General features: G+C 39.7%; 1 protein-coding gene across 4 annotated transcripts in view; it reads left to right on the top strand.

Moving 5' to 3' along the window:
• The window catches only part of LOC110374966 (uncharacterized protein), a 415,421-nt gene extending 396,452 nt beyond the window's left edge, over positions 1–18,969 (top strand). For all 4 annotated transcript variants that reach the window (XM_064041383.1, XM_049845577.2, XM_049845578.2 and 1 more), the window contains exons 4-18: positions 6,758–6,885; positions 7,261–7,424; positions 7,755–7,972; positions 8,181–8,283; positions 8,647–8,768; positions 9,168–9,436; positions 9,719–9,884; positions 10,533–10,676; positions 11,010–11,150; positions 11,486–11,577; positions 11,948–12,068; positions 12,317–12,390; positions 12,660–12,820; positions 13,584–13,789; positions 14,213–18,969. In XM_064041383.1, the coding sequence (XP_063897453.1) occupies positions 6,758–6,885; positions 7,261–7,424; positions 7,755–7,972; positions 8,181–8,283; positions 8,647–8,768; positions 9,168–9,436; positions 9,719–9,884; positions 10,533–10,676; positions 11,010–11,150; positions 11,486–11,577; positions 11,948–12,068; positions 12,317–12,390; positions 12,660–12,820; positions 13,584–13,789; positions 14,213–14,362 (2,259 nt within the window). In that variant the 3' untranslated portion in view covers positions 14,363–18,969. The remainder of the gene's footprint in view (positions 1–6,757; positions 6,886–7,260; positions 7,425–7,754; positions 7,973–8,180; positions 8,284–8,646; positions 8,769–9,167; positions 9,437–9,718; positions 9,885–10,532; positions 10,677–11,009; positions 11,151–11,485; positions 11,578–11,947; positions 12,069–12,316; positions 12,391–12,659; positions 12,821–13,583; positions 13,790–14,212) is intronic.
• Positions 18,970–23,451: the final 4,482 nt, after the last annotated feature.

The raw sequence follows: 23,451 nt of genomic DNA, 5'->3' as shown, positions 1-23,451 counted from the left end.
TCAACTATCACTACTTATTACGTTACCTAACGCTTAAATGAGCAGACTTTCTCGCATAGATCTCTATGTGAAAATGCGAAAAGGCGGTTCCTGTTGGTTAAACGATCTAAGGCTGCTCAGATTGCTGCCCACTTTGAAGGAAATGAGCCAGCACCGATACGTCGTGTGCGGTAAGATACGTATCTTTCGATTTGTATACTGTGGCGAGGAAAGTGAAAATATGCAGGCGAAGTATGGGAAATAACGTCGTTCTGATACGGGCTTTCACGGTAAATTGGTTATTATAGAACCTGAGGACCCGAGGACTTACCTTACAAACTTTACTTGCCTTACTAAGTAGAAATTAAAATAGAAAACTCGTGGTTTTTTCTCGGAGATAATTGCTTATAAGTATACCTATATAATCTGTAATAACTGTGTAGCTATCACAGTTCATGAGATACAAACTTGTGACAAACAGACAGACGAGCCATAATGTCTGATTTTTAGCCTTTCGGTCTCCCAATTGGGCAAAATGAGCTACCGTAATTGTCATCATGATAATCTGCTTTAAGTAATTTGAAATGCAATCATGGCGACGCATCTTAAATGCATTTCCCAACCACAGTAGGCATACATGACCACTATATTAAGTAATTACATATGTAATTAGCCCACAGGGTATACCGTGACATTATCATTTTAACTGTTCCGTGGCTCATTAACAGCCTTATGAGTTGGTCAGTCAATGTATTATTTTGCCATAGTGGGATTATATAAGGTGACTGGTTATATAAGTACTAGCTTCTGCCAGCGGTTTCACCCGCATCCCATGGGAACCTCGGCACGAACCCGGATAAAAAGTAGCCTATAGGCTACTTTTTAGTATATAGGCGCCTTCCTCGATAAATAGGCTATCTCATACTGAAAGAAATTTTCAAATCGGACCAGTAGTTCCTAAGATTAGCGCGTTCAAGGAAACAAACAAACAAACTCTTCAGCTTTATAATATTAGTATAGATAAGTGACCGATACTTAATTACGTGATTACAAACAACTATTATTCCAAAGTTTTAACTACTATTAGATAAACTCGTTGTATGTCGGAGCGCAAATATACGCGAGATACAATCGATTTTCTATTGTTTTATAATAAGCGACGTTATTGCTGCTATTGTGATTAAAATCAGTTAATCACAATAGCAAAATAGCTATTTGAAATTTAGGCAAGGCCAAAAGTTTGAAACCGCTGTTCAGTTATAGTGATCAAACTCTAATTACCAGTCACCCTATATAAAATTGTACCCAAGTTGTGGAAACTTAAACGTTTTCTTAAAGTTGAGAAAAAATCAGGTGCAAATAAGTACCTACTTCAAAATGTCACCCAATCTATTAGGTGACCGCAATCAATTTCAAGTCAACCTTATCCAAATAAATAGTAGGTCATAATATAGGTAAACAAGTGTAATTTATCTGGATATTTTCATAAATAGCAAAAGTTCTCCTATTTTTATGCTTCACTGAAAGCCGCTGAAAAACGACTTTTTCTTTTATCTCCGTATAAACAGGCATATATTTTACAAAGGCATCGGATAAACCTAATGCTCCAATGCTATATTTTATATTATTTGTCAAAGCGAATGTAATCTGCTATCCTGTTCTTAAGAATGCGATAAATTTTGTATATCCGATCATCTGTACGACGTACTTTACACAGCGTAAACTGCATTTACACCGAAGCGTAACTTTAGACATTTACATAACTTATCTTTTCGTATCGTTTCATCAATTTCCCCCATCTCTTGTGAAGCCTGATGAACACACCATGTTGACAAATCATTTGAAAAATAGACTTACTATATCTATTATCTTTCCCTATTACAAGTTTTATCGTGATCGGTGTCTTTGAATGTGAGCCTTTTAATTTTTCCATTTTTTGATTGCAAAAAATATAAACGACTTTAGACGTAAAATCAGATACTAGAATGATTGATGAAAATACAAAAACACTTCGAGAGATATGAAAATTAAAATTTCTCCTTCAATTAAAAGAATCATCATCATCAGCCTATCGCAGTCCACTGCTGGACATAGGCCTCTCCAAGTGCACGCCACTGAGATCGATTTTCGGCTACTCGCATCCAGCTCCTATTAATAAAATTCCTATTAATTAAAAGAATATATTTAACATTTTAGTCCTGTCAGCAATATGTAGATTGTATCAGCGTAACGGTATATGAAGTTAGAATTATTTTCTCGAGAAAATAAATAGATTGTATCTTAAAATATGCTAACAGAGTGACAGAATGATTAATAGCGTTTTATTACGTAAAATAGATTAGCGTTGTTCTTCATAACGTACATAATATGTCGTAGCAGAATAAATTAGGATTACTTTTCAAGTAACTACAAATACGAAGTATCATTGGTACTTAGTATTTACTGTCGAAACGGTAGCCTAAATTAGCGTCACTGTAGCTTTGACAGATTCTATGTAGCGATAACCATCCGTTTTTTAATCTCTTTGCAATATTAGGGACAATTACTCTTTCGAATAGGTTAGCTCGGCGCTGCTTTAAAGAGCACTGTCAAGCTCCATCTATATCACTTAAAAAACTATTCCTCCAATGTTCTGATCGGTGTAACAGCCGCCCACTCCAGATAACACAAGCGCCCACATAAAACACTCAATACAAATGTATCGGCATTCCCGCGAACGGATAACAATCGTAACAATTCTTGCAAGTCTTGTCTTGTTTGTCTTGCTTCGTCGTATTCTTGGCTTATGTACTTTCTGTTGAAAGGATACTCTTCAGGGATTTGCTGAATGCTGGTTTTTATTGTAAGGCTTGGAAATCGTGAGATTTTTCACCGAATTCCATTAAGTTGAAAGATATTAGGAGTACCATTTCAGGTAAATGTTTGTGCGTATCCTTAAGGAAGGTACACACGGCTGTTATATCTTAGAGCCCTCTTAAGGGGGTGATAATCAAAAGTCGAGCTTTGAAATAAGCTAAACGAGCGCATACTAATCCCAACTAACTTTTTTGAAGACAACAACAAATTTTAATGCTCTGTTTGCAGCAAAGGAATTAAATAGGAAATGAATATTACATAAAGAATGCTTTAGCCCTCTGTTCGATTAGTCTAAGTCTTAAGGGAATTTAAGACGAAGCCGTCTGCAAATGCTAGATAATATTTTTTTATTTAAACGCAATCAGATATATAGACATTCATATCCTACTATATAATATTATAAAAGCGAAAGTTTGTATGTATGGATGTATGGATGTATGGATGTTTGTTACTCTTTCACGCAAAAACTACTGAATGGATTTTAATGAAACTTTACAATAATATAGCTTATACATCAGAATAACACATAGGCTACAATTTGTAAACATATTGTTCGAAATACTAAACCTGCGCAGACGAAGTCGCGGGCACCAGCTAGTTTATGTATAAGTGAATCAGTCAGCTACATACATTTCAATTTGATAAGTCTGGAATATATTCCAGGCTTTTACCAAATGAAATGGTGCTTACGTGCAAACCGGTTATTGACAAGGAATATTCAAATATGTTCAGTTTATTTTGTACTAGCTTCAGCCCACGGATGTTGCCGCTCATAGACTGGTACCGTTTTTAAAAATTTTCAGAAACTTTCAGAGTCTAAAAGTGGTCTGTAGTCGTCAAAATTCCTCGTCAGAGAAAACTCTGTTAGGTGATTAAGCCTGCGGTTTAGGTACTTGATAAAAAGGTCTTTAATAGCAAGAGATATTTGACATAATTCTCGGAATAAGAAGAAACCTTAACTTAACCTTAGCATAAAGATGTTAGTGCGTTTGTGTGTACGAGAGTTAGTGGCGTTGCAAGGAGTATTCTCCAGCTCGGCTGAACAGAAGGCCATGTTATTTGGGGGTGTCATAGATTTTAACCTGTATGTGGAAGTAGTTTCCTCGAATCGCGGATGAAACCGCGTGGAACAGCTAGTTATTAATAAAGTTACCGAAAAACAAGTAACATATCCCATATAAGTGAAAATCAGTTTAGTTTCAGCAACAGTTTTTCGTTCCGTTTTAATATCCGTTCATTTCATTATGTATTCCGTGTGCGGGCCTCACGTGTCGGCGCCATCTTGCTTCGCCGATATTTGGCGCTAAAACGCTGGGTTTATTAAATATGGCCGCTATTGAAGTACGTGTTTTGTTTTCGGTGAAGGAGGTTTTATGATACTTTATGGCTATCTTAAGCCAGTGTCATTTATTGATTGATTTACTAACTTCTAGTTTAAATTAAAAAGCTGGGGCTGCAAACTATTTTGCCGAACCTTTTCCTTAGTACAAATGGAATCAGCCGGCGGAAAAAGTCGTGGTGGCCTAGTGGGCAAAGAACCAACCTCTCGAGTATGAGGGCGCGGGTTCGATTCCAGGTCAGGCAAGTACCAATGCAACTTTTCTAAGTTTGTATGTACTTTCTAAGTATATCTTAGACACCAATGACTGTGTTTCGGATGGCACGTTAAACTGTAGGTCCCGGCTGTCATAGAACATCCTTGGCAGTCGTTACGGTTAGTCAGAAGCCAGTAAGTCTGACACCAGTCTAACCAAGGGGTATTGGGTTGCCTGGGTAACTGGGTTGAGAAGGTCAGGCAGGGCAGTCGCTCCTTGTAAAGCACTAGTACTCAGCTACATCCGGTTAGACTGGAAGCCGACCTCAACATAGTTTGGGAAAAAGGCTCGGAGGATGAAATGGAATCAGCCGGCAGTCTCACCTGATGTGGTTTAGTACCAGTGTCATATATGAGGCTACTGCCTATTTGACCTCGTCTTCCCAGTTAACCTGGCAACCAAGAGGTATCGCTTCTTGTTAAAACTGATCAAAGGTAATAATAAGTATTTAAGCTCACCGGCCTGATCGGTAAATCGATATTCAATGAAAAATACATAATTTAATATATTCTTTAAATAGTCTGGAACCTGTTTGGTTGAGGTTTTTCCGATAAATCCAAATTAAAATGAATTCTTTACATCCTCTTATGAATCGGTACACAATTATTGATGAGCACGAAATCCATGAAATTCACCTCAGCATTAACGTCACCGTTAATGAGAACTCCAGTTAAATTGTAACGGTTAAAATGAAGAGTTTAAACGTAGGCGGTCTCTTTGTGGGTGCTTTTTAATAAATACGCGATGGAAATACGGCGCGCATTGAATTGTAAATGCATTTTAAGTTTTTGTTTTACTGCAAGTTGTGGCGTGTGTCATTGTAGAATTTATGCTTGCGATTTACCTGTATAAAACTTATATGCCTAGACTTTTACTATGTTGGGGCCGGCTTCCAGTCTTACCAATGCTGAGTAAAAGTGTGCCACAAGGAGCGACTGCCATATCTGACTTCCTCCACTCAGTTACCGCAGCAACCCAATACCCCTTGATGTGATTGATTGTCAGGCTCTCGGACCACCCCTAGCGACTGCCAAAGTTTTTTAAACAACAGCCGGGAACCACCAATTTAACCTACCTTCCAAAACACGGAGTAACCCATTCCGTAACTTGAATTACTTTTTAACCATAAAATTGACTTCACATGTCACTTTTGACTCATGTAGTGCAGCAGCCCTAGTTCATAGTCCGGGAGTTAGAAGCGCGTGCAACACATTTATCACCGATAGACGTTTATGCTGAAATACAGCGAGCTGTATGCAGGATGCAGGTATAGTCCACACTGGTTGATTTGTTACCTCGGCTGTTATTGAATAGTAGTTACTTGTAGTCGGGGAGCTAGTGAAAGTGATGTATGGGTGTATACAAATTCTTTGTGGTTGTGCGTCGCAATTTTTAAATATGCTTTTGAGTGTTCTTTGGGATTAAAAAATATATATTTACTCTCAAAATAAAGCGATGAGAGTAAAGCCCAGACTACACCCAAGCAAAGCGGAGCGGTATTTTAAACTGCCAATGGAATATCGTTATTATACAGCACAGTAAATACAGTCAACCAGTAGCTATTTATTGAAATCAGGAGACCGACTTTATCTGAAACCATAATCTGAAATAACACCAATATTAATAAATTATTATCGTTCGAATAAATACTGATACCCAATAAATTCACTCTTTTCAAACGGAAAATAAGTAGATAACGAATGTTGAACCAATTATCCACTTAACCTCATTTTTTCATTCCATATTCGCTTTTCATACACAATATTATTCCTGGAAGATAATTAATTAATAAACAAAAGAGCCTCTCAAGCACTCAAAGGCAAACATTTAAAAGATAAATCGTTTGACAGCGGCACTACGTGGGTGTCAAAAAGGCAACGCGTCAAGCGGCCATTAATTTTGCGCGCGAAACAATGTGAACTTAATGGTTCGTGACGCGCGTATTTTATTTAAATTGTTACTTTTTAAGCTGCGGAGGGTTGAGTAAATTATTTCGAGTGTTACCAATGAGTGTTTCAGGTGAATTCACAACATCGGATTTTTGTATCTTTTTTATGCTGATTTTTGGTACCCACGATCATTTATTTTTTATTGAGAGGTAAAACACCTATCATGAGGACTACCTTATATTATGCTTTATTTAGCAAATAATTGGAACACACAAAATAATTACCGTTCCACTTTACTTTCTCACTTTATAAGCTTTGTGAAGTGTTTTATTTGTTTCCACGATTTAAGCGAAATTTTCCTTATACTAATTTGACTCTGCTCTGAGTGCACACAATTATTTAGTAAAGCTTCTGATTTGTCATTTTCTTCTTTTCCAGAGAGAACTAAATGCCGTAGACTTCAAAGTGTCAGCGGATCTGAAGTTCGTGCTGCTGATCTCCGACGTAAGGCCCGGGTGGAGACACGCGCGCCTCGCACGTTATCACGTCTATGACGTCATTAACAGGTCTGTATTAACACGAGCTCCTGTACTATATAGCGTTCTTTCTATTAGATACCTTAGTCTTCTTGGTCCTGGTCCCTTGAACTCGAGAACACAAGTGCGAATTCTGTGCGTGGGATCATGAGTTCAAATCCTGGGCCGGGCAGAAATTGCTCTGTGGGTTTTTAGAAACTTTCTCAAAATTGTCCAAAGTCCGAAAGTTTGCCACACCCAAGTGTCTGGGAGGGCAAGTAGAACCACCGTCCCCGACTTTTATTTATTAGTAGACATCACAAAAAATTAGAGGCCTAGCCAAATAATAGAATAGGGAATTCAGAAGAAAAATGAGTTATGATGTACGTAAAGGATATCTAACAGCTATTGATATTTTTCGTTCAGGAACAAGATCCCAGTGTCCCCAATCGAGGACGACCGCTCGGCTCCCCTGCTGCAGTACGCGGAGTGGTCCCCAGTCGGAGCCACGCTGGTCTTCGTGCATGACAACGATATTTACTTCAAGCCTAAAGTCTTCAAGACGCTCGTCTGCAGGATCACTAATAATGGTAAGAACCTTAAAAAATATGTCTATTAGCGTCCATGAACGTGATGCATCGGAGAACCAGGATTTTCCTAAGAACTCACTATTCAATTCAGCTGTATAGGAATTATTCCGCAGATTGGGGTTTACTCTAAAATGGCAGGGCTACAAAAACCGACACCAGGCAAAACGTTTTAGGAAACTTATGCTTGATACCCATTAAATAAATGATGAAGTCTGAAGCAGCCTAAAGAGCTGATATATCAATCAAGCTCAATCTACATACTTATAACATTACCACCAGTCCTTACTTTTATCATTGAATCATACTATAACCATTTTTTCACAATTCCAGGGATCCCAGGCGTAATATTCAACGGCGTGCCAGACTTCCTCTACGAGACCGAGGTCTTGCGCCTTGACAAGGCGCTGTGGTTCAGCCCAGATGGCCAGACCCTCATGTATGTGACATACAACGACACACTGGTCCAGTCTCACAAGTACCCCTGGTATGGGCTGGACCTGCAGGAGCCGCCCGCGTATCCCACGATACGGACCTTGAGGTATCCGAAGGTAGGTTCTTACTTGCATCTTCAAGTATTTTTCTGTCATACTAGAAATCGTGCCTATGACTATTTGCCTCAAAAAGACAGCAAATGACAACTTTGAAATTGCATCCTACATCAAGTAGATCAGTATCATCAAACGAGAATATTATAAAATGCGTAGACTATACATACACATGATAGTTGCTCATAGAACGTACATATGTCTTTTACAGGTGAACACCAACAATCCAGTGGTAACAGTGAACGTGGTGAGCGTGAAGACTCCGAAGTACCTGTTCTCTCACGCCATACAGTTCTCCTCGCAAGTTGACGATAGTACGTACAATTTTCTTCTCGACTTTAGCCAATCTTAATTATGAAATAAATATCATCTACGTACGTAGCGTATTACTTCATCATCAGCATATCCCGAGCGTTTTCCCAACTATGTTGAGGTCGGCTTCCAGTCTTACCGGATGCAGCTGAGTACCAGTGTTATACGAGGAGCGACTGCCTATCTGACTTACGAAGCGTATTATCTATTCATCATTTTCTCACATGACTAAGATGATGACGACGATGAGACGAGCCACGAAAGACTTACACGAGGGATTGGCCAATCAGAGTTCACCATCGCGATCGCTTAAAGAGGAGTTAATATAATTGTCAATTAAGGTCAAATACTGATCACATCCACAGGCTGGTACGTGAGATGGACGGGCTGGACGTCTGAGAAGCAGCTGGCGGTGCTACTGCTGAACCGGCCGCAAAACGTCTCCCTCGTCAGCGTGTGCAGCGCTGTGCACTACAACTGTCAAGATGTGAGTTTCTCTACTTGCTTATATAAGAAAAGGTGGAGCTAGGATAGGTCCAAAGATTCACCTTAGTAATGAAAATTACATGGTCTTCATGGTCTGACATTTATCCCAGACAAGGACCATTGAGGATTAAGGCTGAAAAAGAGTCCCACCACCAGAGGTTCTGCCAGTTTACATAGCTAACCAAATAGACTTTTATATTGCGCTTGCAAAAAATCCGAAACAACTTGAAGTCTTAGAATATTACCTGACTTCTTCTTATCTTCTATTTCTTGTTGTGTTGTGTGTGATGCGGCATCCATTTGCAGAAGGGAAAATCAGAAATCAAATCATAAAAAAGGGAAAAATCCTGAAAACGTAGCTTGGCAAAACTTCTTCAATACCTTACTTTACCACCCCTAGATATACCGCGACGAGTCGGACGGCTCCCGCTGGTCGGGCCTCGGCTCCGAGCCTTCAGAAGACGACTGTGGGTGGTGCGGAGGGATGGCCCTGGTCGGCTCCAAGTCTACCATCTACACAACAATGCCAGTTGCCGACCTGCCGCCGGCCGGCACGGGCGGCTGGTGGAGGCACGCCGTCAGGTTGACGCAGGACTCGAGAACGACCCTAACATTGGGCAGCTACGAGGTCACCCAGTTAATGGGGTGGGATGAGACTAGAAGATATTTGTGAGTAATCGTCGTTTCTGTATTAATATATTTCTTTCTTTGTAGCTTTTATAACCACGGTTCATTGGCGAAATGGAAGCAATTACCTATGTGCTCATCAAAATCACTACCTTGCAAGTCATGAAGATTTGAATGGAACCGGTATATTTTGAATTTGGGAACGCAAACCAAACCGCGGGCAGAAGCTCGAATGGTGTATGAATTCCTATTTATTACGTAGTCTACATGTACATCGCCTTCCCTGACTTTTGTTGACGTTGAATCCTTCCCTTTTCTCCATAGATATGTAATAGGCACTGCACCAGAGAAAGCCGGGGAGCGGCACCTGTACCGCGTGAAGGTGCCGACGGACCCGGCGTCGTGGCCCGACGTGCCGACCTGCCTCACGTGCCCGGGCGCCGCGCTGCTGCCGCCCATAGCCACTGCTGAGCCTGTCACTGATGACTCGGTAAGCTCATGTTGTATTATTTAGGCAGGTTACGCCTTTAAGAAGATCGGAGAATGGTACCGGAGAACGGCAGACGGTTAAACATCTACCTGGGGAATGTTATATTATTGTATACACAATAAGCCTACAGGATTTGGCAGTTAGTAATGTAGCGGTACTACAACTGACAACACCGCCATCTACACATTCGGAGACGCAACTATCATCAACTATCCTGCATCGCACATGGAGTATTCGCGCGCACAGTAAACACAGATAGATCACCCCGACAACAACTGTCGGGTAGTAGCCCACCGGACAAAAACACCTGTCCGGTCGGAGGATCGTCCCTTTACCGTGAGGTATGATGATCTTTACTCTCTGCTCTCATACCTCCACAGTAATAATGGAGGATTTAAAAATATTATTTTCGTGTGAAGTAACGAGGGATTCATTGAGGCAACCTTCGAAGATTTTTGGTTTTAAAAATAGACGGGTTCCAAGCAAGAAGCATGAGGGCGGAGCCTGTAGCTTTCCTCGTCCCCCGAACATCAGCATTTTGGCGACGATAATTTTTTAAGATTTTTTAGTTATGAAATCTCCACTCGTCATTTTGTTCTCCATGCCAATAATAAACAAACATTTTAAATAATATAATATTCATTCCAGGAGCTAGACAACGCGACATCAGGCCTGCCAGCATGGCCGACATCGACAGTGCTGCCACACGTCGCCGACGAGAACGACACGCTCCCGACAGAGTGTCTCTACAACCGCATCATGTTCAGCAAGAACTACTCCTATTATGTGCAGGTGAGGATTATAATAATGATAATGGCGATCCAGGTCGACTTTCGGCCATAACGGCTGTTCTCTCAAAGAGATCTCTTGATGATCAGCCAGCTTTTCAGAGCATATGAAAAGTACAAGCACAAATATTTGCGCAGACACAGAGGTTCCTTGGCAAGTCCCTCTTTACTCAGTAATTGGGTATCCAAGATACACTTAGAAACTTAGAATCGAAAGCACGCTCTCATACTTTGAGAGGCAGGTGCTTTACCCACTTGGCAGCCACAGTAACGAAATTCTTCACAGCACTTAAAATGGATTCTCGTTTTGATTTCCTATATTTTACGTATATTCCAGGAGTGCCTAGGCCCGGGTCCCCCCGCCACGTTCGTGTGCAGCCACTGGGGCGGGCGGCGCGCGGTGCTGTGGGACGGCCGGCCGCTCGCGCAGAAGTTCGCCGCGCTCGCCCATCCGCAGGTCAAGGACTTCCGAGTTGAGGTACGTAATGGGGAAATTTTAAACACGTTCATGTACATGGTTAGAGAAGATTTTTTTTGTCTCCACACCTGTCGATCCTTCGATTGTTCCCGATAAAAGTGTACTGCATGAAAATCCAGGATGCTATTGACTAAAATTAGAGATGGAAACCACGTTACTATTTCCTGTACCTATGTTATACAAAATTGAGTCCAGATTCTTATTGACACCTCTCTTTAGTGACGCGTATGCACCAATCAAAGACCAAGTAAGGTCGATAATGACCTTGGAATAAATTATTTTGTAGGTATATGTAAAGCTTTTAACCTTTAATTCTTTATATTCATTATCTGTAGGTGCAAGCGTATCGAGCAGCTCGCGTGCGACTCCTGCTGCCTCCAGGGTTCAGAGAAACTGATGACCTGCCTCTACCACTCGTGTTGCACGTGTGAGTACATAGTTATAAGAACGATTCTCGTCTGTGCACTGACCTACCAGAAGTTGTAGATTCTTTCCTATGTATTGCGTTCTATCGAAGCTATGCCAGCTATGACCTAATGGTAAAATCCTACTAATAATATAAGCTTGTAAGTTTGGAGATATCTGGATGTTTTCCCTTCCTCACGAAAAACTCCAGGATGCATTTTGCTGAAAGCTTACACATAAGAATAACCTTTATCCAGGACCTGAAAGTAGCTGGTGAAACCGTTGGCTAATTAAAAATAAGGCAGGTCTGGGACCAATCCGCCGAAAAATTACTTATGTATGAGAGTCCCTAGTCATAAATATATAACACTTATTTTGGTGTATTTATCCAGATCGGCACAACCTGGTGGACAGCTGGTGACTGAGCGGTGGAAACCAAGCTGGGGCTGGTACTTGGCTGCGGCGAGGAACTTCATAGTTGCTGAAATTGACGCCAGAGGATCTGGCGGTCAGGTCAGTTCAATCATCATCTCCTTAGACTTTTCCCAACTAAGTTGGAGATTGCTTAAACTGTAACTATGTAGATGCAGCTGAGTAACCATCTTTTACATGGATGACTGCCTGGACAGGAATCCTGAATCCAGGGTGTAAATCAGATGGGAATATATTCTTCTTGGATATTCCTGGGATGGCATTAGCATCCAACTTTTGTTTATATACTTGATGATTCTATGATTCATATCATGCTCATACATTTGCAGGGAGAAGAGCTAAGAACAGAAATATACCACAAACTCCTGTCGGTTGACGTGGAAGATCAGATAGCTGTTCTAGCGTGAGTATTTATTGAAAAAATTTAAATACTATTTCCTCTTTAATGTCAGTAAAGTGTATAGTCGGGTTTACAAAAATGTCATCATCATCTTCAGCCTAGCAGTTCCAGGCTCCGGGCCCCTTAAAAGTTTCTAAAGCCCACGAATTCGGCCCGACCCGGGAATCGAAGTCGTGACCTCGTGCTCAGTAGCGGCGCTTGCGACAGCTAGACCAACGAGGCAGTAACCCCTCTATGTAACAACTGGCAGCTAACAATGTTTTAACTTGCAGCTACCTCCGCGACAACTTAAAGATGGTGGACGGTTCCCGCGTGGGCGTGTGGGGGCGCGGGTTCGGCGGCGGTGCGGCGGCGGCGCTGGCGGCCGGCGATGCGCGCAACGTCACGCGCTGCGTCGCCGCCGTCGCGCCGCTCACTGACCTTAGGCATCATAGTACGTATTCTGTCATAGTGCTTGTAAAACTTGATGTCTGAGGTACTTCTCATAAAACTCGATGTTTCGGCTGCGGACAGTCATCATCATCAGCCTATCGCAGTCCACTGCTGGACATAGGCCTCTCCAAGTGCACGCCACTGAGATCGATTTTCGGCTTCTCGCATCCAGCTCCTGCCAGCCGTCTTGCGCAAGTCATCACTCCACCGTGCCTGAGGACGTCCTACACTACTTTTCTGAGGCGTGGTCTCCACTCTAGAACTCGTTTACCCCAACGGTTATCGGATCTATATGGCCAGCCCACTGCCACTTCAGCTTGCTGGTTCAGTGGGCTATGGCGATGACTTTGGTTCTCTGACGGATTACCTCATTTCTGATGCGATCCCTCAGAGTAATGCCGAGCATAGCTCTTTCCATTGCCCGCTGAGCGACTTTAAACTTGTGGACCCGCCGTACCGTCAGTGTCCACGTTTCGGCTCCGTAAGTCATGACAGGTAGGACGCACTGATTGAAGACTTTTATCTTTAGGCACTGTGGGATCGACGATGTTAGGACTAGACGTAGCTTCCTAAATGCAGCCCAACCCAACTGAATTTTCCTATTCACCTCGTCCTCAAAGTTGTTCCTACCTAACTGCAATGTCTGCCCGAGGTATAGATATTTCCGAACAACTTCGAGAACGGCGCCGTGTATCGCAATCGGTTCCGGTAGAACATGTTAGAGAAGACTCAGCCAGAAAAAGAAATCTAAACTATATTTTCAGACTCATACTGGACGGAGCGGTACAGCGGCTACGGGTCGACGTGGGCGGGCACGCTGGGCGTAAACGCGGTGTGGCGCAAGGCGGGCAACCTCCCACCCCGCCGCGTCCTCCTCGCCCACGCCGCCGCCGATCTCACCGCGCCGCCCGCCCACACCCTCGCCCTAGCCCGGGCACTCATCCGCAGCGCCGCGCTCTACACACACCAGGTACTGTACCCGCGCCCTCCCCCCGCCATCACCCTCGCCCTAGTAACCCAGTTACCCGGGCAACCCGATACCTCTTTGTTAGACTGGCGTCAGACTTACTGGCTTCTGACTACCCGTAACGACTGCCAAGGATGTTCAATGACACCGGGACCAACAGTTTAACGTGCCACCCGAAACTTTGGTGTCTAAGATAAACTTAGAAAGTACATACAAACTTAGATAAGCTGCATTGGTACTTGCCTGTCCTGGAATCTAACCCACGCACTCGTACTTGAGAGGTCGGTTCTGTACCCACGAGGCCATCACGACACGACTTTCTTGACGATGTTCTTTTATCCTTGCCATAAGTGTCACATTAAACTGCTCCTAACAATCACATACTACATAGACATATACCTACTGACAGCAACCCTTACATTGCAGGTGTACCCCGACGAAGGTCACAGCTTCGAGCGCTCCTCGATCCACCTTCACAAAACGATGGAGCAGTTCTTCGACGAATGCTTCGGCCCCGTAGAGGTCGCTGACTGGGACACTGGCGGCGTCGGGGGTCTATTCCCCTTCCGCGACTAGTATTACGAAGAGGGGAACGGCGAGTCCTCCCCTTAGAGTTGCGGACTTATCGATAGTAGGTATCGATTGGAATCGATCCCCGTTTGGAGGAAGTTTGCGGATGTTTTCCCTGGGTGCTGTTTAGGTCAAGATAGATAGTCGAATAGGCACTGGTCAGAAACAATATTATTTTAATTAAAAAAAGATGTGCTATTAACTGAGATATTGCGTTTTCTCTTGATTGGAACATGACTATGTGCTTTTAAGACCAACAGATAAATTGTATCACACAGTCAAAATAGATATTTCGTCACTTACTTTAGAAATGCTTTCAATAAGTTTTTGCTTTCGAAGTTAGTTCGTGAAATGACAATCAAGCTAAACAAACAAAAAACAATCGGTGTGATGCAATAAAATGTATAATAATGTTCATTTTTGGAAACAGATGGCATGTTTCTAAAGAAAATCTATTAATATCAGGCTAGTGAGAAATATGTACTACTTAGATGACAAGAAATAAAATATTCGAGAAAATGACAAAATTTTAGAAATTATTATTATTATGAAGTGGTTTGGCAAGATTCGATAATGTATTAAAATGCCAAATATTGACTTCCAAAATAATGAAAGCATAAAATAATTGAAGCGTGTTTGTGTCTAAATTCAAATTGATAAAACAACAATATTAAAATTATTGTTTTGATATACTAGGAGACGGCATTTCGATATTGTAGCTAGAAAATATCTGTGTCGGATTAAGTTATGTGTTCTAAGTGAAAAATAATTAATTAATAAAAATGAATAAAATAAAAATTCGGTAAAACCATGTTTTGACCGGTTGAACACCGTGGAAAACAATAAACTATACAATATACTACCTATTTCAATATATATTTAGACTAGGATAGTCTCTTGTGATACACACATATATAAATTGACACACATCATACAACCACACACACACCAGGTATGTCACAAAGACACGCTCACACAGACACACTGACACACACACAAACGCACTTCACATACACGAAGACGTGGGTTAACAAGCCTGTGTTCCCGAATAGTATTTGAAAGTATTAATAAAATTAAAACATGGTTTTAAACGTATCTAAAATAAAACAGTAATGGTGCATAACTGTGTTGGCAGTTATAAAATAACAATTTATAAAGTATAAGCCTAAATACGTCGCTAAATAGATAAATTGTAACAATAAATGTTTACGGTCGTTGGTGTGTTAGGAAAGTAATATCGTATTAATTTTAAAAATAAAATATATTATGTGAATGTTCTTGGACAATTTTGTACGAAAAATATTATATTTATCAATTTATTAATTCCTTTCTCACAATTTATTTGAGTACGACAGGTGATTTCAGTAATACTACATTCCATTAAGTGTAATATGACACCGTGTTAAAATTACCCGATCTCGAATTCTCGAATTCAACACTTTTTCTCAAGTTCAAAATTGTTCACGAACAAAATAAAAGGGATAAAGATGTCCCTGAAAATTTTCTTATGATTACTATAAGGAGAAGATAACTTATTTTAGTGTAAAATGTATCAACTTTTATCTATCTACATATATATTTCTATGTCGCTTTCAATGTCAGAGAAGTAGCTTTAAAGTAAACTTAGGCACGTTATTGTCTAAAAGATATTATTTAGTTTTGACTATTCTAGTCGTTAAATCTAGTCACTTAGTCTAAAGTCTATGTATCTATAATTTGGGCACAATATCTTGATCTCTTTCCAAATACTATTAAATCTTTAGGCCATATTCATATGTAGTACAATAGTGGATTGTAGTAACTACTTAAATAAATAGATCAAAGAGTATTAGAGATATCCAAGGCTTAGATATTAAAATACACCAATGAAATGGACCATAACATCTTGAGTCAATAAAAATCAAAACATAGTATAGGACAATTGTACTGCATATGATAAAACAAATTATCAAAATGCCAGTTGCTTACGTAGACACTACCTCATAATTTTATGTGTTAAATACAAAAAGAGATTATATTTATGCAGAGTACCTATGACATGCTTCTTAATATTTTGTCATAGTAATCCTTTGTCGTATTACAAAACATGTAACTGACTGGCATTACAAAATATATACCTAATTCCTTCACCTACTGCGCCTTTCACACTATTTTAAAACTTGAAAGATTTGTTTGAAATCCTAATGTATTATTTGAATTTATAAATATTAGGTTTAAATATGAATTTGTTAAAATATAAATAAATAATATTCGATCGATGTTGAGACTTAAAATATTAAGAATGTGATAGGTGTTTTTAAATAATTTATATTACGATTACTTACTGTAATGATTAATTGGAATTTATTACATTTTAATTATGTAACTATTTTGGCGGGTAATAGTAGTTAAAATGTAGGGTTATTCCTACTTTTTGTCCAACAGTATTTTTGTAATTAACAAGATCTGAATTATAATCTGGAATTATAAAGTTGCAGGTTCATTTTTAAAGAAGAGAAGAACGTACAACTATGGAACTAAAATGCATTAATATGATAGGTATTAACTACACTCTTTTGCAAAAAAAACGGGCACCTATGCGAAATCTTGGTTTTAAGGCCTTGCCGTGTATTTCAAAGGGTTTTAATGATTGTAGGATGTTACTAGCGTCAAAAGGGTTAGCGAAGCATGCGTGAGAGTGTGTTCTAAATTTGAATTTTGTAGATTTGCTAAGAAACTGGTTAAACCTTGTTTTGGACTAATTCCTGATAGACAGTTCGTAGGGGTTTTGAAAAGTTTTTGACGTGATTTTCGGAAAACTGATAATGCAGTTTTAATTAATGATTAATGTACCTTTCTGTTAAATCTAAACATTTTTGAAAAACTATCCGTAGTTGATAAAATTTTCACCTGCTCTAAATGGTCTATACTGATGATAGATGGCAATGTTAGGAGTTTCGGTATTTTTGTGTAAAGCGTTCTATTGTTTAGATATTGTACACACGCGGTTTAAAATAACCCTTTCTCATAAATAAACACAATTTAGAGGAGTATCAATATTTTGGGCTGCAACGAAACCAATTTAAAGTTAGCAGTGCCGTTCACAAGTCGGCTCCTATCAGACTTTGACATTTTGAAAAATCTTGAAATTCTACAAAATACAGAAAATGACGCATAGACTGTGAGCACGAGTTCTTAAGGTCTCGTAATCACTGATTTTTAAATAACCTTGCCTCTTGGGAAACCCCGTAGACCTCTAAAGATCTATGAGTCTGAGCGTTCAAATAGCGGGTTTTCATCCCACGGACATTTTATTAAATAAACCTGTCTACTCCAAGGTTTTCTGGTATCCACAGCATTTTCCTGCTTAAATCATAACAATAATTGGCAAACTGATCATTAAAAAAAAAACATACTTTTGGCCAATCATTTTGAAGTCATAACTCCCTTTCAGCTAAATCATCGTTTAGTAACCCGACACCTATGGAGTTATCGAGAGCTTCAACGCGGCAATAATTTGACTTTTTGGATAGTTTTAACCCTTCTCATCATTTTTCATATGGTTACTTTTGCATTTATCACCAAATTTGGTATTTTTTCAATGTCAAAGTATGATAGGAGACGAGTTGTGATCTGGTTCTGCTAACATTCAATTTGTTTTGTCGCAGCCCAAACTACTGATACTCCTCTAAATTGTGTTTATTTATGAGAAAGGGTTATTTTAAACCGCGTGGACACAAAATCTAAACAATAGAACGCTTTACGCAAAAATACCGAAACTCTTAACATTGCCATCAATCATCAGCATAGACCATTTAGAGCAAGTGAAAATTTTATCAAATACGCATAGTTTTTCAAAAATGTTTTGATTTAACAGAAAGGTACATGAATCATCAATTAAAACTGCATTATCAGTTATCCGAAAATCACGTCAAAAACTTTTCAAAACGCCCACGAACTTCCTACCAGGAATTAGTCCAAAACAAGGTCTAACCAGTTTCTTAGCAAATCTACAAAATTCAAATTTAGAACACACTCTCACGCATGCTTCGCTAACCCTTTTGACGCTAGTAACATCCTACAATCATTAAAACCCTTTGAAATACACGTGAAGTCCTTAAAACTAAGATTTCGCATAAGTGCCCGTTTTTTTTGCAAAAGAGTTTATTTAGCCAGACAAAGGAATATCTGTTCAATTGAAACTATTAATGAGTCCATCATTATTTATTCAATTGTCTAAAAAAATAACGAAAAACTTGTACCTTTATAATTTCAAACAGACTACAAATTCTAATAAAATGCGCTTGTTACACGACAATTCTTAACCCGACTTCGGAACGATTCAATGTTAGGAAAAGGAAATAAACATTTAAATAAGATGAAAAAAGTGAGAACGCAAAAATAAATATGTTTTAATCACTTGTCAACGTTGGGAGTAAAATTGCCGTGTCAACAAGCAGCTAAGTGATAGTAAAATGGTAATCAAAAGGATGCAATGGTAATCATAGAGTAATCCTCAGTACCCCGATATCCGAGTGTCAGTAGACGTGACACAAGTGTATGCTCAGATGGACAGCATTATGTTGGTTGAAACGTTGTTTTTATAAAAAAATATAGAGAAAATTTGTTCCGAATTGTGTTTTTATTCAATCTGGTGTGACTTGAACGGCGCTTCGTTGACCGTAAGCCCTAGACCAATAGGTTTTTACAGATCTATCCAGGTTGTAAGTCTGGACGAGATTTTCTGCGAGAGGTTTATGGAAAGCTGCACACAGGACCGATGGGAAATAGGAATCAGTAGGTACTTACAAAGTTCCGCCGGTTGCTGCAACTTGATCCACTCACACAGTACACAGATCACTTGTACACATGTAATTTATGGTTTGATGGGCGCCCAGTAACTCCCTGCAGGGGTTGTTGACTAGTTTAAGAAGTTTATTGAAGTTAAGACATAGTTTTTGATTTTAATTTGCGGCGCGTTATGGCGGCCGGCGGCGTCGTGTTTTTGGCACTCGCGCGAAAGTTTTTTTTTATTCAAAATCAAAAATCAAAATCAAAATCAAAATCTTTTTATTTCACATAGGCCTTTGCAGGCACCTATGAAACGTCACATTAGTTGCACGGTTCCAAAAAGTTGGTCTCATGGAGAAGAACCGGCAAGAAACTCCATAGACACTCTTTTTAAAAAGTAATATAGTCACAGTACAAACAGTCTATTACATAATAATAGTAAGCTCACAGAATTATACAATGCAAGAAAGTTAAACTGTAAATCTATACAATGCAAAGGGAGAAGAAAAAGTCGTTTAATTGCCAGGGAAGCCACACATGGAGAGATGAGTTATCGCCATATAATATCTTTATCGTCAACAAAGTCTTGAATTTTATAATAAGCTTTTTTAATTAGGGTGGATTTTAAAGTGTTCTTAAATTTTATATCCGTGAGATCGGTTACACACTTAGGCAGCTTGTTGTAAAAACGGACACAATTCCCTAAAAACGATTTATTCGATTTCGTTAATCTGAATCTCGGAACTACTAGCTTGTGTTTGTTTCTTGTATTAATGGAATGTATATCACTTTTAACACTAAATTGATTTAAGTTTTTGCGTACGAACATTATATTTTCTAGTATATAAAGAGAAGGTAGTGTCAGTATGTCAATTTCTTTAAATAATTCTCTTAATGACTCGCGAGGGCCGAGGCCATAAATTGCACGAACTGCCCTTTTCTGGAGAACGAAGATTGAGTTTACGTCAGCCGCTGCCCCCCACAGTAAAATGCCATAGGACATAATGCAATGGAAGTAAGCGAAATACACGAGCCTAGCAGTAGCAACGTCAGTAATCTGTCTTATTTTTCTGACTGCATAAGCTGCGGAACTCAGCCTCTTTGACAGTGCTGAGATGTGGGCACCCCATTGCAATTTAGAGTCAATGGTGATGCCCAGGAAGACGGTTTGACTAATAACATCTAGTTTATTATCGTCCAGAACGATATTGAGCCCTACTGGTGTTACATTAGGTAAAGAGAATTTAATGCATTATTGACGGTGGCGCCACGTCTCGCTTGGTGAATGGCAGTTTTTGGAACTAGGAGAGAGAAATGGAAGGAACAAGGAATGCATGCAAGCTCAAACATTCCCCCCCACTTGAAATCAGTCGAGGGATTTCACAAAATAAGAGTCGAAAAGACAAAAAAATGTGTTTTGTGTGCTTGAGTTCAAATCGTGCTCAATTACCTAGTAAGTTACGTGATTACGATGCTAAGTTTATAATTTTAAGTCAAAAGTAAGTTAATTTTAAGCTACATTAACAATAATTATGGTTAATAAAATACAATGGAAAGGTTACCTAAAGTTTAAGTAGTTAGAAGTAGGCAAAGGGCAAATCTTGACTACAGGCCGTCGAAGTAGTCCTTTGGCCGTACCAGGCCTCTGTCACTCGACGTAAATTGCAGAGAGTGGAAGTTTTGAATTTACTAAACGCCCCCCCCCACTCGCAAGAGTCCTCGGTGATCGAGAAAAGGATTAAGTTTTTGAATAGGACGTGAACAAGTCCTTTCACATTTTACTGACTCTATCTCATTAGCAAAGTATTCCGTCTGCTCGTGTTGAACAAGCAGGGATAATGAATTTTCTAATTCCTCCACAGTCAAAGTTTTACAATTGAAAATAAGTTTTCTTAAGACTTTACTAAATCGCAACAACCAAGCTAATGCTCTTTGGACACGTGAAAATGAAGAAAAATGACTTAATAATTTTTTAATCGGATCCTCATATAAAGGCACTAAGTCCGCGGAATGACTTATCACAGGCAAGCTCTTCACCTCAGGCACACCTCCAGGTGGCACGTATACCTACGTCCTGTGAAACTGGCCACTCTGACGTCTCTAGAGAAAGCCAAGATGGACCTGACCACCACCAGCTATCAGAAGCGATCAGCTGTGAACATGACAACCCACGACTGCTATGATCAGCTGGATTATCGGAGGTCGATACGTGATACCAATTTTGAATCTGTACGAGATCGGTAAATTTAACTACACGATGCGAAACAAAGGTCTTTAATTTATAAGGTTCAGTATTAAGCCAAGATAAAACTACTACTATCAGTGAAGGCAATCACTCGAGAGAGCTTCAGGTGTGGATTTAACAAGTCAGCCATGTGTTTCAAGACCCGAGCTAGAAGTACTGCACCAAGAAGTTCGAGGCGATTAATCGTAACTGGTTTTATGGGAGCTACTCTCGACTTCGCGATTAATAATTTAACTGAAATTTTACCTCTACAGACAGATCTTAAATAAATACAACAACCGTAACCTTTGGATGAACCATCACAAAAACCAACGAGCTGGCATTCTACTACGTCTGATGGCAGAATATGACGAGGAATTTGTACTTGTTTGAGGTAACTGAGCTCAGAGACAAACTCAGTCCATTGATGAGCAATACTGTCAGGCACAGGATCGTCCCAATTTAATTGAAGTTTCCACAAGGCTTGTGAAAGGACAATGCTCAAAAAAAACCCAAGCCCGGCGCAAACGAAAAGTAACTCAAATTATAGGTAATAATAAGTAATGAAATACTGCATAGGAGGCATCATCGAAATCAATGGCTAAATGTACGAAATTGCTATTTGATTTTTTAAAGGGGTAACATGAGCAGCTGGGGCTTATAGTTTAATTAAAGTGCTATCTGAAACAACAAACAAGTAATATGGCAAGTAATAAGCTTCTCCAAAAAGATAAATCAATACCGAAGTACAGCCTGCAGCGCCCACGTCATCGCGTCATGAGCGTTTTACATTACATAAGGTGGTCTAGACATGAGGAACAGTTCGCGCATCCCGCAACATTTTTGGATCTCGTCGTGTTAGAAATAAAGAATCGATGACTTTTAAGCGTTATTATTAAAATGAAAAGTACATTCATATCCTGTTTTAGTTCTATCATCCTATTATCTTGTAAAAGTAGGTAGAATAGTGGAGAAGTTGCTATAAACATGTCATTATGTACACTCCTAAACCACAACTGTATCTGTTTGCTATTCCTTTTACTAATACATTATGTTACCTCTAAAATCTTGAGTAGCAATGTAGGACCGCAGATGTTAAAATTCGAATAGCAATTTCACACATATAGCCACTGATTTCGATAATGCCCCCTATGTAATATTTAATTACTTATTTTTAACTAGGTATATTTTGAGTTACATTTCTTTTGCGCCGGGCCTGGGTTTTTTTCTCATACTTCATGAGCATTGTCCTTTATGTATTCATGACGCAAGTCGTCATTACGTCTATACCTACTCTTAAATGAGCCTAACTTGGACTTATCGGATGTTATTTGACGAGATAAATCGAATAAAATTTGAATCTCACGAAATACGTACTTACTCACGTTGAGTGACGAGAAGTTTGAGTTTCGTTTCTTTGCTATCCATTTTGTATTGTTTAGAATTCAATTACTAAAAATGGACAACTAAGTAGGTACTTTTACGTAATAATTGAGTCGTAGGTTACACGATTTGAACCAAGCACACTCAACAATTAGGTATATTATGCGGCTCAGAAGGATCACTAAAAATGGTGTGACTTGAACGGCGCTTCGTTGACCGTAAGCCCTAGACCAATAGGTTTTTACAGATCTATCCAGGTTGTAAGTCTGGACGAGATTTTCTGTGAGAGGTTTATGGAAAGCTGCACACAGGACCGATGGGAAATAGGAATCAGTAGGTACTTACAAAGTTCCGCCGGTTGCTGCAACTTGATCCACTCACACAGTACACAGATCACTTGTACACATGTAATTTATGGTTTGATGGGCGCCCAGTAACTCCCTGCAGGGGTTGTTGACTAGTTTAAGAAGTTTATTGAAGTTTAGACATAGTTTTTGATTTTAATTTGCGGCGCGTTATGGCGGCCGGCGCGGGCGTCGCGTTTTTGGCACTCGCGCGAAAGTTTTTTTTTATTGACGGTGGCGCCACGTCTCGCTTGGTGAGTGGCAGTTTTTGGAACTAGGAGAGGGAAATGTTTTTTTTTTTAATCTTTTATTTTTAGAGGCTTAAACGCTGCTACGTTATGCCAGCCTCGTAAGGTTTTACACAAATTAAATAA

The sequence above is a fragment of the Helicoverpa armigera genome, chromosome 25 (genome assembly GCF_030705265.1).
Source record: "Helicoverpa armigera isolate CAAS_96S chromosome 25, ASM3070526v1, whole genome shotgun sequence".
NCBI lineage: Eukaryota > Metazoa > Arthropoda > Insecta > Lepidoptera > Noctuidae > Helicoverpa > Helicoverpa armigera.
The sequence above is the reverse complement of the archived record's forward strand: the minus strand, read 5'-3'. Positions and strand labels throughout refer to the sequence as shown.